Raw genomic sequence first — 13,726 nt, 5'->3', positions numbered from 1 at the left:
TCATTCTTGCACATAGTTGTGGCCAATACTGTATGGGGGGTGGAGGGGGGAGTGTAACACGTGCTACAAAAAAATCAATCTGTGGATGATTAGGTGGATTGTGCTACGAAACTATCAACCTCTGTAGCACCAGTGTATTGAGCAAAACAATTTAACAAAGAATTACAGACGAAGAATTAGAATTATATGGTTCTATCTGCGTTCTTCTGAGATATTGAGTTTCAAAGTTTTAGAATTCCATAGAGTTATACAGCTTAGCAGAACAAACCTTGAGTTATAATGTCCAAAAATGCATACTACAACTACAAGAAACACCTCACCTTCTTAAGGGGTCACAGAATAAGAATATGTCAATAACTAAATACATTTTTACAAAAATGTCAGCTAGAACCTTATACTCCAAGGGGAAGATAGAGCCCTGTAACCCCAGTAATTGTGAAGAGGCCAGCACCTGTGGTCCTAAACGTGGCCTCTGATCTGATCTGTCCGGTGTGCAGGTGGGGACGCGGCGGTACATGGCTCCAGAGGCGCTAGAGGGCGCCATCAGCTTCCAGCGCGACGCCTTCCTGAGGATAGACATGTACGCAGTGGGCCTGGTGCTGTGGGAGCTCGCTGCCCGCTGCACAGCTGCTGATGGTAAGAACACACACACACACACACACACACACACACACACACACACACACATTACACACACACATACACATACACATACGCTCACACTACACACACACACACACACACACACACACACATTACACACACACATACACATACGCTCACACTACACACATGCGTCTGGTGACAAATACTAGCTTCGGGGTTACTAAGAGAAAGAAATGGATCATATTTATGTTTTACGGCAGATATTGTCTAAGACTTGATATATGCAGTTGATATTGCAAGTTGAGTTAAAGTTCAACGCGGTATAATAAGTATTCAAATATTGAAAAGCAAAGTGTCTGTTGTCTCTTTTATTTTTGATTAATAAGCCCCAAAAGCAAGGTTTGAGTAAGAAAGAACAGATGTTAATCAGACGAGTGATAATGAGATCGGTGATGCGTAGTCTGTCAAAAGCCCGTATCAACAAAGGATGGAAACACATCAACTGTGTTCCACCACCTCAAAGTATTCTGATCCAAATTACGAGGAAAGCCAATTGTTTGAGAAGAAAGCAGCAACAAGTAACACACAGTAAAGTCCTTTAAGGTCACAAGCACATTATCTGCGCATTTGCGAGTGGAGCTCTGATTTTGAAGTAAACACTGGAACAAACTGATGAGAGCGGCGGCATTTTGCTCAGCCGAAGACACAATGCCGTTCCACACTGTTGACATGGAGGCATTCAGTCTAATGATCCCAAATCCAGACATGTAGACAATCGACTCACCACATTGCAGTTACATGCAGTGTGACTGCAACTGTCATAAGAGATATATACAGTATTATAGGAGAATGGCCCTCGAATCACTCGAATCACTTGTACAGTGCCCTCCAAAAGTATTAGAACACATGCTTAAAGTTCAATCATCTTTTGGAAATTTATGTTAATGCCTTAAATGAAACAATGAGTAACTATTCAATCTTTCAGGACATTCATTTTCTTTGTGAATGAATAATGTATTGTAAATAAATAAATGTTTTCCTTAAAATACAGGGGGTCATAAGTATTGGAACGCCCATGTTAAATTCCCATAGGGGATATTTATTTTTATTTTTAAAGGCCAGTTATTTCATGGATCCAGGACACTATGCACCCTGATCCAAAAGATGATTTTATATTTAACTTTAAGCATGTGTTCTAATACTTTTGGAGGGCACTGTATACATTAGATGACGACACATAACAACCGTGATGTTAACCATCCATTTGGGGCAAAGAGTCTGAGGTGCATTCAAATTCAAACATAGACGAACGTTTGCAAACAATCGCAAACAGTCTGAGGAGGTAGTTCTCCGTGAACATACAGTGGAACGTGACGTGAGTTTGACAAAGGTAACAATGCAAATACTGTTAGATTGGAATGTTGGCACCAAGTCATTGAAATTGAACTGTTTAAAGAAAACATGTTCACCACGAACGTTCGCCACTGTGCACCTCTGATTTGTACATGTAGGAGAATGGCCCTTGAATGACTCCACGTCGTATACATTAGATGACGACACATAACAACCATGATGTTAACCATCCGTTTGGGGCACAAAGAGCCTGATTTGTACATGCCCCCTTTCCCACTAATGTGAGGTCATACACGTGACCTCTCTCGGGTCATGGGCCTGAAATACCCTGAAATGACCTCCTCCGACCTGCTACAGGGCCAGCCGGCTCCGCAAGCCCACCACCCCTGACTTTGCCCTGGGTCTCTCTGGCATTGATTATTAGTGTCTGGAATTGATGGAACTGCTCTATGGCTGACCTTCAGGGGAGAGGGGCTGTTGTGTCGGGGGTCGTCATGTGTGACGACCTTCTGTGATCTCCCATTGATGGGTCTCGTGTTTTTGCTCCCTCTCAGGATGTGGGCAGGAAAGGGCAGCATATACAGAGGTTCAACTCACACGAAATTGAGTTGAAAGCCAAATGAACATTTTTAGGGTGGTAAAACAAACCACCCTAACAATTTGTCATTCTGAGCACAACCACTGACGTCGTGTTTGCTCAGTGTGTGACGTTATTGGTAGTTACGTCAAATGATGGAATCTTCAGTGAGTCTAGAAAGCACGAGTTTGGCACCCCCTACAGTTCATGCTGGTCTCCAAACAATAAAGGATAGCCCCATAATCTACCTAATAAACAAACAAAAAAGCACTAAGGATTAGAGTGAGTAGAACTTACTTAACCTTGTAAAGATGACTGTGGTTTTCAAACAGAATTACCTTGTGTAAGTAGCATAAGTCATCTAGTTTCCTAGCAAAGGTTGTGTTCCTAGTGATGTCAGGCCCACTGACCCAACTATTACAGTACTATTATTGACAGGCAGGGTTCCCACGGGTCATGGCATTTCTGGAATATCATGGAATTTTGGGAAGTCTATTCCAGACATAGACAGTCCGGGAATTATCATTTTAGAGGCAAAGTCATGGAATGTCAGGGGATTACTGCTTGGTTGAGTAGTTGCATTAAAACCAACTTTGTTTATTCAATGCCTATTTAGTCATCTCCTGCTCTAAAAAAGTCAAAGAGTCTTGAATGCCACACGGCTGCTCTGAAGTCTTTGGTCGGTATATTGTATGTGCCATTCATTTTATCAGGGATGGATCATGGAAATTCAGGTTTCTTGTCAGGGAGAATCAGGAATAAGGGAACTCTGTATAGGCAATTTAATTCCAGTTTGGCTTTGTACTGTATATTAGTATACAGTAATTTCCCGCATATAAGCCGCATTGTGTATAAGCCGCAGGACAGTGTTTTATGCAAGTTTAAAGAAAGAAAACCATATTAACACCATATTAATTGTCCCCCTGTATTAACCTCATAGCGGAAGAAATTTTGTAAAATCAATGTATAAGCCGCGGCTAATAGTCGGGAAATTACGTTATGTCTTTGGCACCTCTAGTCTTCTGAAGTCGTGTGTGTGTGTGTGTGTGTGTGTGTGTGTGTGTGTGTGTGTGTGCGTGCGTCTCCATCAGGCCCAGTGGATGAGTACATGCTGCCGTTTGAGGAGGAGATAGGCCAGCACCCCACGCTGGAGGACATGCAGGACGTGGTGGTGCACAAGAAGCTGCGGCCCACCCTCAGGGAGTGCTGGAAGAAGCATGCGGTGAGTTCCAGGCCCTGGATACGCACACACACGCACACACACGCACACACACGCACACTCTACACACTACACGCAACATCCTAGGCTTCCAGGCAAATTCCAGGAAGGACGTACCTTTAGGGTTTGTCTAGATGAAACTATTTGATAAGACTGAAATATACTCTTGGCTTGCCATAACTTGATCCTCATAAGAGTTATTAATGGTCACATGATTTACCCTTCTGGAAACACCACTGAACCATGTTTTACAAACCATTAACTTTCTTTCTTCAGTTGAGCGTAGACTTTTTCTGGATCTATTATTATTTTTGTTTAATTCAACAGGCCCTACATGAACATTTCTGAACAGCTCACTTTCGTCTCACTGAATCACATTTTTCCAGACTAGCCAGCCCATGAACAAACGATTGGCTTTTGTTATTTCTGTGTTTTTGCATCGGTAGCCATTACATGATCAAAATAGCAGAAAAAGTGCCATTTTCATAATATGTGACAAATAATTCATCCAGGAACATCATTACCTACATGAGAGTGAACAAACTCATGAATGGGAGAAATATTAGCTTCTGTGTAGGACTTTACAATGTAATAATTTCCAGGTAATGTAATGCCTTATAAAATACCCTTATCAGATTAGACGTCTTTATTACATTAATGAGAGGTTAATACATTATGAATTTAACCTTATTTTTAGTGAGAAATGATTTGACATTTCAGTGTTGTCTTGCTTTTTGAGTCTGTGAAGTGCAAGTTGTCAGTTGAGGGCTGACACACTTTTCTTTTCACTTTACCGCACTCCTCTCTTGACTTCACATTTTGATCATTTGTTGTTTTGCTTTCTCCCTCTTTCTCTTTCTCTCTCTCTCTCTCTTTCTCTCTCTCTCTCTCTCTGCCTCTCCAGGGTCTCGCCATGTTGTGTGAGACCATCGAGGAGTGCTGGGACCACGAGGCGGAGGCGCGGCTCTCGGCGGGCTGCGTGGAGGAGCGCGTGGTCCAGATGCAGCGGCTGACCAACGTCACCGCGCCGGAGGAGATCGTCACCGTGGTCACCATGGTCACCAACGTGGACTACCCGCCCAAGGAGTCCAGCCTCTGACTAGCCGGAGGCGCTGCCTGAGAAAACAACTGAACACGTCGGACACACACGAAAAAAGATTATGAGATAAATTAAAAGAAAGTGATAAATAGACAGAGACAACACTTTAAAGAAGAAAAAAAAACTCCGTAACGCACTGGTGGCGTCTGCCCCCTTCCTCCTTATCCTCTCCCCCAGTTGTACATAGAGGCAGGAGGACTGTTATATGGTTTTAGTCACAGGAGGGACACCGGCCTACGGCAGGTCTTACTGCATAGCATACCTACATGTGTGCCTGGCGACTCACTTTTGGGTCCTTTGGACGCAGTTGGGGGAAGTCCACAGAGCTGAACTCTCTTCCTAAGAGGAGCCCTCACTGCATGGACACACACATGTTTCACTACTTGATGACTGGACGGTTATATTTAAAGAAAAAAAAAAAAATCAAATCAAGTCAAACTTCTGCTGATGTCCCTTGCGGGAAAGAACATGGACGTCCTCTGTAGAGGAAGAGAAGAGGACAACGAGCCTCAGCTCACTGTTCATTTCATTTCAGTATGAATTTTAAGAGAAAAAAAAAGGGTAATGTTGGTTTTTAAAATGCATCAGTTGATCTTGTGTTCTCACGAATGACTATTGCAATGCCAATAAGAAACAGCTTCTGAATGTCTAGTGTGTTGCTGCTGTACATAAACTATATCAGAGAGAGTGAGATGTCACAGAAATCAAAACGTTTTTTTGAGATTTGCTTTTTTTTTTCCGGAGCATTTCTTAACGGAAAAAAAAAAAGAAATACCAACCTCTTTCTACAAGGTATACCTCAGTCTCTCATCAAATCGATAAAACTTTTATTCTCAACACTAAAACAGCAAAACACTACAGAGCATTTAGATGACCGATGTTAGGCAGTGAAGACTTTCTTATCCAACAGATCTGAGTATGCCAAGATGAAATAGGCCATTCATAAACCAGTATTTCTGCCTTTATAAGATCTTTGTGTTTCCGCTTATTTTCCCCTGCTGTTGATAATGTGACCACCCCTCTGCTTTTTTAATCATTGTGGTGATTGTTATTTTATGTTCGATTGATTTTTAGAGAGATTGAGAAGAAAAAAAAGATCCCTGAAAATATGAATTTAGTGAAAAAGACATGAAAGCACTTAACCCGTTTGTAGATTTGCAGTGTCCACAAAATGATTGACGTATGTGCATGCCTTTTGTGTTCGTTTTGTTTCTTCTTTTTTTTGTCTCTATATGTGGGGCTGATGGGTGGGGAAAGTATGACACTGGTATATGTTATGGAAACATTTTAATGTTTTATGTTTGTTTTTTTGTTTTTGTTTTTTTTTTCCATTTTCTAATGCTGATTTTAATATCCTGTCCGGGCGTTGCGTTGCTGGTGTTCTTTTGTACCTTTGTCTGCATTGGTGGAGACGTTCTCCTTGCCCTTGTGTCTGCTGTGATCACTGTACTTCAGTACGTCTCAGGAAGCTCTCTGGCCCCCTCCTCTCTCCCTCCCTCTCTCCCTCTCTCCCTCCCTCCTTCAGCTGCTCTCGTTCTGGTGCCACAGATGTACTCACCCTTGGTTTTGTTTTTGTTTGTTTTTGTTTTTATCTGAGGGGTGTACCTATATACTTACACACATTCATGCACACTCATGCAGGACTTTCAGGCTACAGTATTGCTTAAGGACAGGTTGATGGTTACTTGCTCAGAGCACCACCATCTCCCCACCACCACCACCACCACCACCACCCTTGGAAGGAAGGAATGGATGTTTGTATGCCATGCTATGCTATGCTATGACATGTTCCCCATTCAAACCTATGTTGCCATGACGGGTTACCATGCTTTTGTTGCTGCTCTCTGACTAGTCTGGATTATGGCTCCAAGACCCCTCTCTATTCTCCCTGATAATCTCAGTGTATTAAGAAATATTCAGGGACACTCGACGACAGATTCCGATCTGCCTACATTTTATGCAGTTGAGCTTCACTGGAGAAAGGGTGCAAGAGCTGGCCCACCACCACCAAAGCCTAGACTAGACGAGACTAGACCGACACATCTAGCGCCTGTTGTAGCGTCTGCTTCTCAAGTCTACAGAGTGCTCTACAGAGTGTGGACACGTTCAGTCAAAGGGTACAATCTCTACGAGGCGCTGTGCCAACGCTGGGCTGGGATTAGACTAGTGGCTTCTGGGGAGTCAGGGTTGCAGTACTTTGGCAGAGGCTCTGTAAAAAGTGTTCGCCTGTTGCCTACGTTTGAGTGGCATGCGTTGCGGGGAGCAGTGACCGTTGGCTTGGACGTTCTCTCAGGACCTCAGTGAGGTGATTGTAGAAGTGGGTTGTGAGTGTGTGTGTGTGTGGGGTAGGAAGAGATTGCGGAGCCATGCAAGCAGGGCAAGGGAGGGGAGGGGAGGGGAGGCGTATATGCAATCTCTCAGATTCGTCAGTATGCATCTATGTAGCCATCTTCTCAAAGCTCTTTGGCTGAGAGGGTTTCCAGTATTATTTTTGAATGTTGATTTTCATTTCGTTCCCCTCCTGAAACACTAAAGTTTTTTGTTTTTTTTAATGATTTATTCGTGGGCTTCGCATGACAGGACTGATTGCTGTTTGGTGGTTGGTTATGGTTTCCAGGTGCTTCGCTGCCACATACATGCATCTCCGCCAGTGAAATGTCTTTCCTTTTCTCACATGACAAGATTTTTTGTTTAAGTCAGTCAAACAGGAGCATGAATCCTATAATTTTCTGTCAAAGAAAGCCAAACCTCCCCAACATTATTATCAGATGACTGGATTGCAAATGCACACTTATGTATATATGAATGTTGTTTTAGATTGTGAATCTAGCATGAGGTTTTTTATGGTCTCAAGGCAAAAAAGAAAAGAAAAAATCCTTTATAATATTATTAAAGAAAAAAGATTTTATCTGTGTTTATTTTGTATATTGGTATTTTAATTTCTTTTTTTAAATTAATTTATGTCATGGCCCAAAGTTATCTTTCTAGTCAGAAGAAAGGTTTCTGGTCAGTGAGTCAGAAACACCCTGGATCAGTATGTCCTTTACCTCAGATCTCCCGGTCGGCAGTTTGCGTCATCGTGTAACACGTGCTGTAGCAAGCGTCTTGCAGTGCAATGCTTAGAGAACAATAACTGGAATTTGACCAGCAGATTATTATGTTTTTCTTGTTCTTCTCTCACAACAGCAAACGCACTTTGTGATATGAAAGTGACACATTTACCTCTCACATGCGCTGCGAAGCAGCTGTCACCATCACTCAAAGTTAGCCATCCTGGGTGCAAGCGAACTACAGTGCTGTCAAAGCCGACTTGCCGCGTTTCTCTTTTCTTTTCTTTCTTTTTTTTTTTTTTTTTTGTTTAACTGTATTTAACAAATTCAGGGCCTGGTCAGAAGTGATTGTGAAATATTGTACAAATGAAATTGTATGCTTCTCCTCCCCTTAAGTAAAGTATAGTGACTGCTCTGAACTATGCTCTCTGTGTGTTTTTGATATAAACAACATTTTGTCTGCAATTGTTTTGGTACAACACAGTTAAGACACACAATGTATGTGCATACACAGTCAAACATGCAGTCGAGTGCCCCTAATTTAAATAAATTAAGTCAATCAATGAGCAAAGAGTCCTGTGCATGAACTAAAGCAGTCATCTGGCCTGCAGGAGCGTAACACTGATCCATTGATGTTTACACTTGCTCATGGTATTAAAATAGCATATATTTTTGGCTTCTTATTAAATTAACTGTATTTGACTGTTGACTGTACTTTGCCTGTCATTTAAGCACCATAGTGTCTTTCCACAGTGCACCAGTGGGAGGCAGTAGACTCTCACATATTATGAGATGACCATCAGCTCAGAAATCACATTAAAGTAGCACTATGGAGTTTGGGTATGACACTATCGTGCTAGCAAATAGCAAATGTAACACTTTGCAAACGCTACCCAGAGCCTTATTATACTGTTAAAAGCTTGGCAAGAAGCTCACTAGTGTCTTTTGGTGATAGACAATAGGCAACAATATCTTGCTGCAAAAAAGGTGTTCTCTTTTTTGCCATGTGTTCCCACCTGGAACACAGAAATGCATATTGCATATTCTTGATTGCTGGCGGGAAATAAACGTTTATCTGTTCTTCACATAACCCTATACCATCAAAATGAATTTGACATGATACCAAACCTAGTTGCCTGATAATGGTGTCGCCTACTACTTTGTAAAGTGGCAAATTGTTGTGTATTGTTGCCTTAAAGCAATGGTAAGTATTGTTTTGTTAATGAAAAGTTAATGCGTTAATGCTTGCGTGTCTTTACATGACTATACTGTAAAAGTCTATATCTTTGATTAATAACCAATATCACAGTGTGGAAGGCCTAAGTTCATGAGAAATTCTCCAAGACAATGCATTCAACATTAATTTAAAAATGGGTTATTTGTTTAAAAGTATGCAACACTCTGCTGCAGTATGAGGTAAGTTAGGTGAATATTATTATATCCTCAAATTCATTAGGATGGTATTTGGTCATGGGTACATCTGTCTTGCCCACCACCCAGGCTAAGCATGGTTCTATTAGGGTCGGAAAACACTGTAAAAAGGTTAGAAATGCTTGTAGCCTACATCATATTTGACACTTTTTAGCTCAATAATTTTAGACCAACACTCTTCTTGCTTTGACTGAGTGAAGAAATACAGTATCTCATCCTGGTCTTCTGTGTCGCATATGTTTCATATGTTTCATATGTGACCAGCACCAATACTTCTGATTACTTTATAACCTCCAACATATAACTGTAGGCTAGGCCTACTACTGTTGCTGCTACTACTACTACTACTAGGCTACTACTAATAATACTACTAATAATAATCATAATCATAATAACATTAATAATAATGATAATAATAATACTGTAGTTGTGAATACACATCCTCCTTTGCATGCATTCTTTTTAATTAAAATAATGGCAAAATGCTCTGAATCTACACTCCCACCAGAGATATTTTTTGTCCCTTTTTATGTTGAGGTGCATGACGGGACATTTCTTCTCTTCTTGACTCCAGCTGTGGCGCACGCGCAATGAAAAGCTCCATCCTTCTATCCCAACAAGCCTGAAGAGATACAGCAGCTGCACTTGGAATTGGAAGCATTTTCATCTTTATTTTAGAAGGGAATTAAATCAGTTTTTGTCATGCCGCTAAGCTCTATTTCGTGCTCTGTTATTTTCAAGGAATGCGATGAAGATGGATGAAGCAGAGATCATTGCTTTAAAAATATTGAATTTAAAAAGACGAATGAAGACATATGCCTGTCTCAGCCCCTGTACAGACCTAACCCCTGCACAATCCTCTCCTGTATTTCTGTCATATGTCCATGGTCTGAGACATATGTGAACAACAATCCTCCTTAATGGCAAATGCATGGATACATACCCAAAATGAAATGAAAACCAACACCCCTTGCCATGACATTTCCCACAGCGTAAGACATCAAAGGTAGGTAACTGTTAGCTATAGCTAGATGTTTCCTTGGTAAAAATCGTAGCTTTTTGAACGTAGCTTTGACTGTTTGCCAAATGAGTGATTGGAGGCTCTGTACAGTACAGTAGCCTAACGTTGTTTGTTGTTTTATCCTGATGTCCAATTTTATGCAGGGTCACATGTGATTCTAGATGATGTTCTTAAGAGTAATTGTAGAGAAAGTTGATTTATGTAAATGTTCACAAATGATCATGAACTGGTTGTGCACAAAACAGAATGTGGCAATCTGCTAACGAACTGCACCATTCAGGATTTCTATTTTGACAAGTTTATTGTTAGCCTGCGCTACGCTTTCCCTCACGATTTCACCTGGAAACATTGCAGAATCTTACGAGATCTTACATTTAGAATTCTTAATGTAAGTTGGAATAGCGGGAAAGCTGATTTCACTATCTGATTCTAAACATATTTCTCTCGTCTTCTTGTTTGTCATGTCGAAATCTCGTTTTTAGGCCTACTTTAGCAGATAACGTAGCCTACTTTAAAACTATGAATGACCACAAACCTTAGGGGGTTAGGCCATACAGTCCTGATTTGATTTCAGTGAGAAAGCCATTAAACACCTGGATGAACTAAACATCATATTCTGAACTCTTAAACTCTTGAATGAGGGGGCTTTCCATTAAAACAAGTCTCAGAAGTGTGTTCTGGTACATCTAAGGGTTGGATTGCATACAATTGCAATCAACAAGTCGTTCAATGCAATTTGCAGCACATTTGAGGGAATCTAGAAGCCAACCCATAAATATGCAGTGTGCAGACTAAAACATCTTTGGCTGTCAGTATAATACGTCAGTACAGTTTCACATTGTAGACATAATCAGGTTGACTTTGTGACTTCAAGTCAGCCTAATTCCTGTAGTTTCAACAATCTGATAGAAATGTAAGGAAGACTAGCTTTTGGCCTACATTGGTAAGGTGAGAGTCTTTTTTTACAAGTCACTCGCATGCACTGTCCAGAAAATGCTTTCCTCTGAGATTATCCACATAACCTAACCAACACTGCCTTTGATGGCTATTCGGTCTGCTTTTTTCAGTCAAAAATGAATATGATGTTAAACTTGAATTAGCAAAACCATTTAGCCTATTGTTTTGTGTGCTTAGTAAAGGATCAAAACTAAATTTCAGATCTTTTTTAATGGTTTCCTATTCAGATATCATTGTGTTGTTCAGATAGGCTGGGTGAACCCTGCCTGGCCTGCCGGCGAATTTGGATTTCGCTCAGCAGCTCAGGCTGGAAACCTGCACATCTATCTCCCCTGCTTCCTGTCCACAACCTTGGGATCCAATCACAAACTAGTTTATCCAAAAGACACACCTAGATCGTTGGTCTGATTGGTTGAAGGACTATCCAAACGTACAGAGTCATTTGAACTCTGCCCATTGATCACGCCTCTTGTGCAGTAGAAATAAAGCGCAGACTCCCCAGACTAATGTTCAGTCTTAAAAGATTGAGCTTATACTATTAGCCAGACTATTGTTCAGGTTTTCTTCTCCAGGTCTTCAGCATGTCACAAATGTCAAGGCTCTGCATATCTACTAACTAATTTGAACTCCATACAGCCTAGAGTACTGTATACTGTAAGCATAGGTAATATATTGAGAAGAAGATAAGGTGACATTGTTACTGTTAATTTGTCGAGAAATGTCTTTGAAAATAATGAGAAATAAGAGGACCAATTTATTGCATGTCCTGAACTCAAACTAACTGAGAAATAGCAGGTACCTCTCTTGAGAAAAGGGGTGGACATGAATATGTTTAAAGTAACTAATGCAGATAGTCCACTGTGCGAGTACAGTCTTCTCCCAGTGTAAGAAGTAGGCTAGCTCAAACCCAAATAGAGGTATGCAGCATGCTACACATGAGCTACCTGCAGGTATAGATGGGTCAAAGACGAATAACTGATTCAGTTGGCAAAAAAAAAAAATTGGTCAGTTTTCTTGATTTGATAACGTGCAAAAAGTTATTCAGTGCAACAACTGATTCTTGAACTAAAACAAATGGAAGGAACATTCTTTGTGATATTCACCATGTGAGTTTAGTAAAACTCTACCAAAAGATTAAAAGAAACCACATAAAAAAATAACAATTATTTTGTTTTTAATCTTCAGTGCCTTGTTTTGGTACTTTTGGGGATCTTGGGCTGCTGTTAGTTTCTAGACGACTAATGGATTTTCTTCAGAGGAATTCCTATACATTTTCTATATTTGGGTTGAAAAAAAAAGTACCGGTATACAGATTCATTCTCATAACAGTATTAATTGTGTCAATATTATTACTTTGTTGTACTTCATGACACTTCTGTGTTGCAATGAATGACGCTGTCCTGTAAAACAGCCTTTTAAAATCATTAAGCTTAATATTCTACGTATTATTACTTTTTGTCTTATTAATTTTCACAGCAGTAGCTAAAATAGTCATTCATTGTCGCACAGATGATAAGAAGTAACAAGTACTTATAAAAGGATGTCTTTAATTTGCAGTAGAACTCAAAAGTGACCATCCGTTCTGATTCCAGAAGAAAGAATGCAGTTAATTTTTTTTAGATTATAGCCTATAATATATAATCGTTAAAGTTTAGAGGACCTTAAAACCAGCTACAGCATTATTAATCGATTGTACTGTACAGCTCATGCAGACACCACAAGTTCATATGATATCAATCTTGTTTTAAGGGACACGTGTTATGCTAAATTTCACAGAAATGCACTACACCAAACCCTACCCAAAATCCTGAGGTGTAAAGGCAAAGCCTTTGATTGGTAGAGATCACTGTTGCCATGGAGATGTTTATGACTTAACTCCTGCATCAACCAACATAGGTTTACTCGTTCAAGCAAGATGGATATCAGTTAATGATGAGCAATGCATGGCTATCCGATGAAAACTTTCTCACCTTGAAACTGAATTTGCTCATTGTAAACAGTAGGATGTTGGTCATCTTGTTGTTTTACATTCAAAAGGAAGTGTGTTAAGGCTAATTTTGCTGCACCATCTCATAATTTTCTCAAAGTTTGTCTATATATTTAGGTCCCAAAATTAAGACCTGTAAAATATTTGTGTTAAATTCCAATGTTTTCCTATTTTTTTTCACTCTGCTTGATCTTGGAGGCCATGTTTAAGTATTAGTATTATTTGTAGCCAGCCCAAACTTTGTAGGGTGGAGAACTGACATGTTCTCAGTATGATTGGCTTGTTAGAAGTGTGCTACATTCCCATTCATGTTATATACTGTAAGGCCCTAGATATGGAAAAAAGAGCAAAACTGGTGATATTGATGGTCTTTTTTTGTATCCATATGGCACCACCAATCTTTTTTGGTTTCGCAAAAACAATACT

At 40.3% G+C, this 13,726-nt stretch overlaps 1 protein-coding gene across 1 annotated transcript in view; it reads left to right on the top strand.

Annotated features, from left to right (window-relative positions):
* Positions 1–8,323, top strand: part of acvr2aa (activin A receptor type 2Aa) — a 37,123-nt gene extending 28,800 nt beyond the window's left edge. The window contains exons 9-11 of the mRNA XM_062534411.1: positions 498–636; positions 3,628–3,758; positions 4,660–8,323. Coding sequence (XP_062390395.1) covers positions 498–636; positions 3,628–3,758; positions 4,660–4,854 — 465 coding nt within the window. The 3' untranslated portion in view covers positions 4,855–8,323. The remainder of the gene's footprint in view (positions 1–497; positions 637–3,627; positions 3,759–4,659) is intronic.
* Positions 8,324–13,726: the final 5,403 nt, after the last annotated feature.

Source organism: Sardina pilchardus, chromosome 4, assembly GCF_963854185.1.
Source record: "Sardina pilchardus chromosome 4, fSarPil1.1, whole genome shotgun sequence".
Classification (NCBI taxonomy): domain Eukaryota; kingdom Metazoa; phylum Chordata; class Actinopteri; order Clupeiformes; family Clupeidae; genus Sardina; species Sardina pilchardus.
This window is presented reverse-complemented; position numbering and strand designations above follow the sequence as displayed.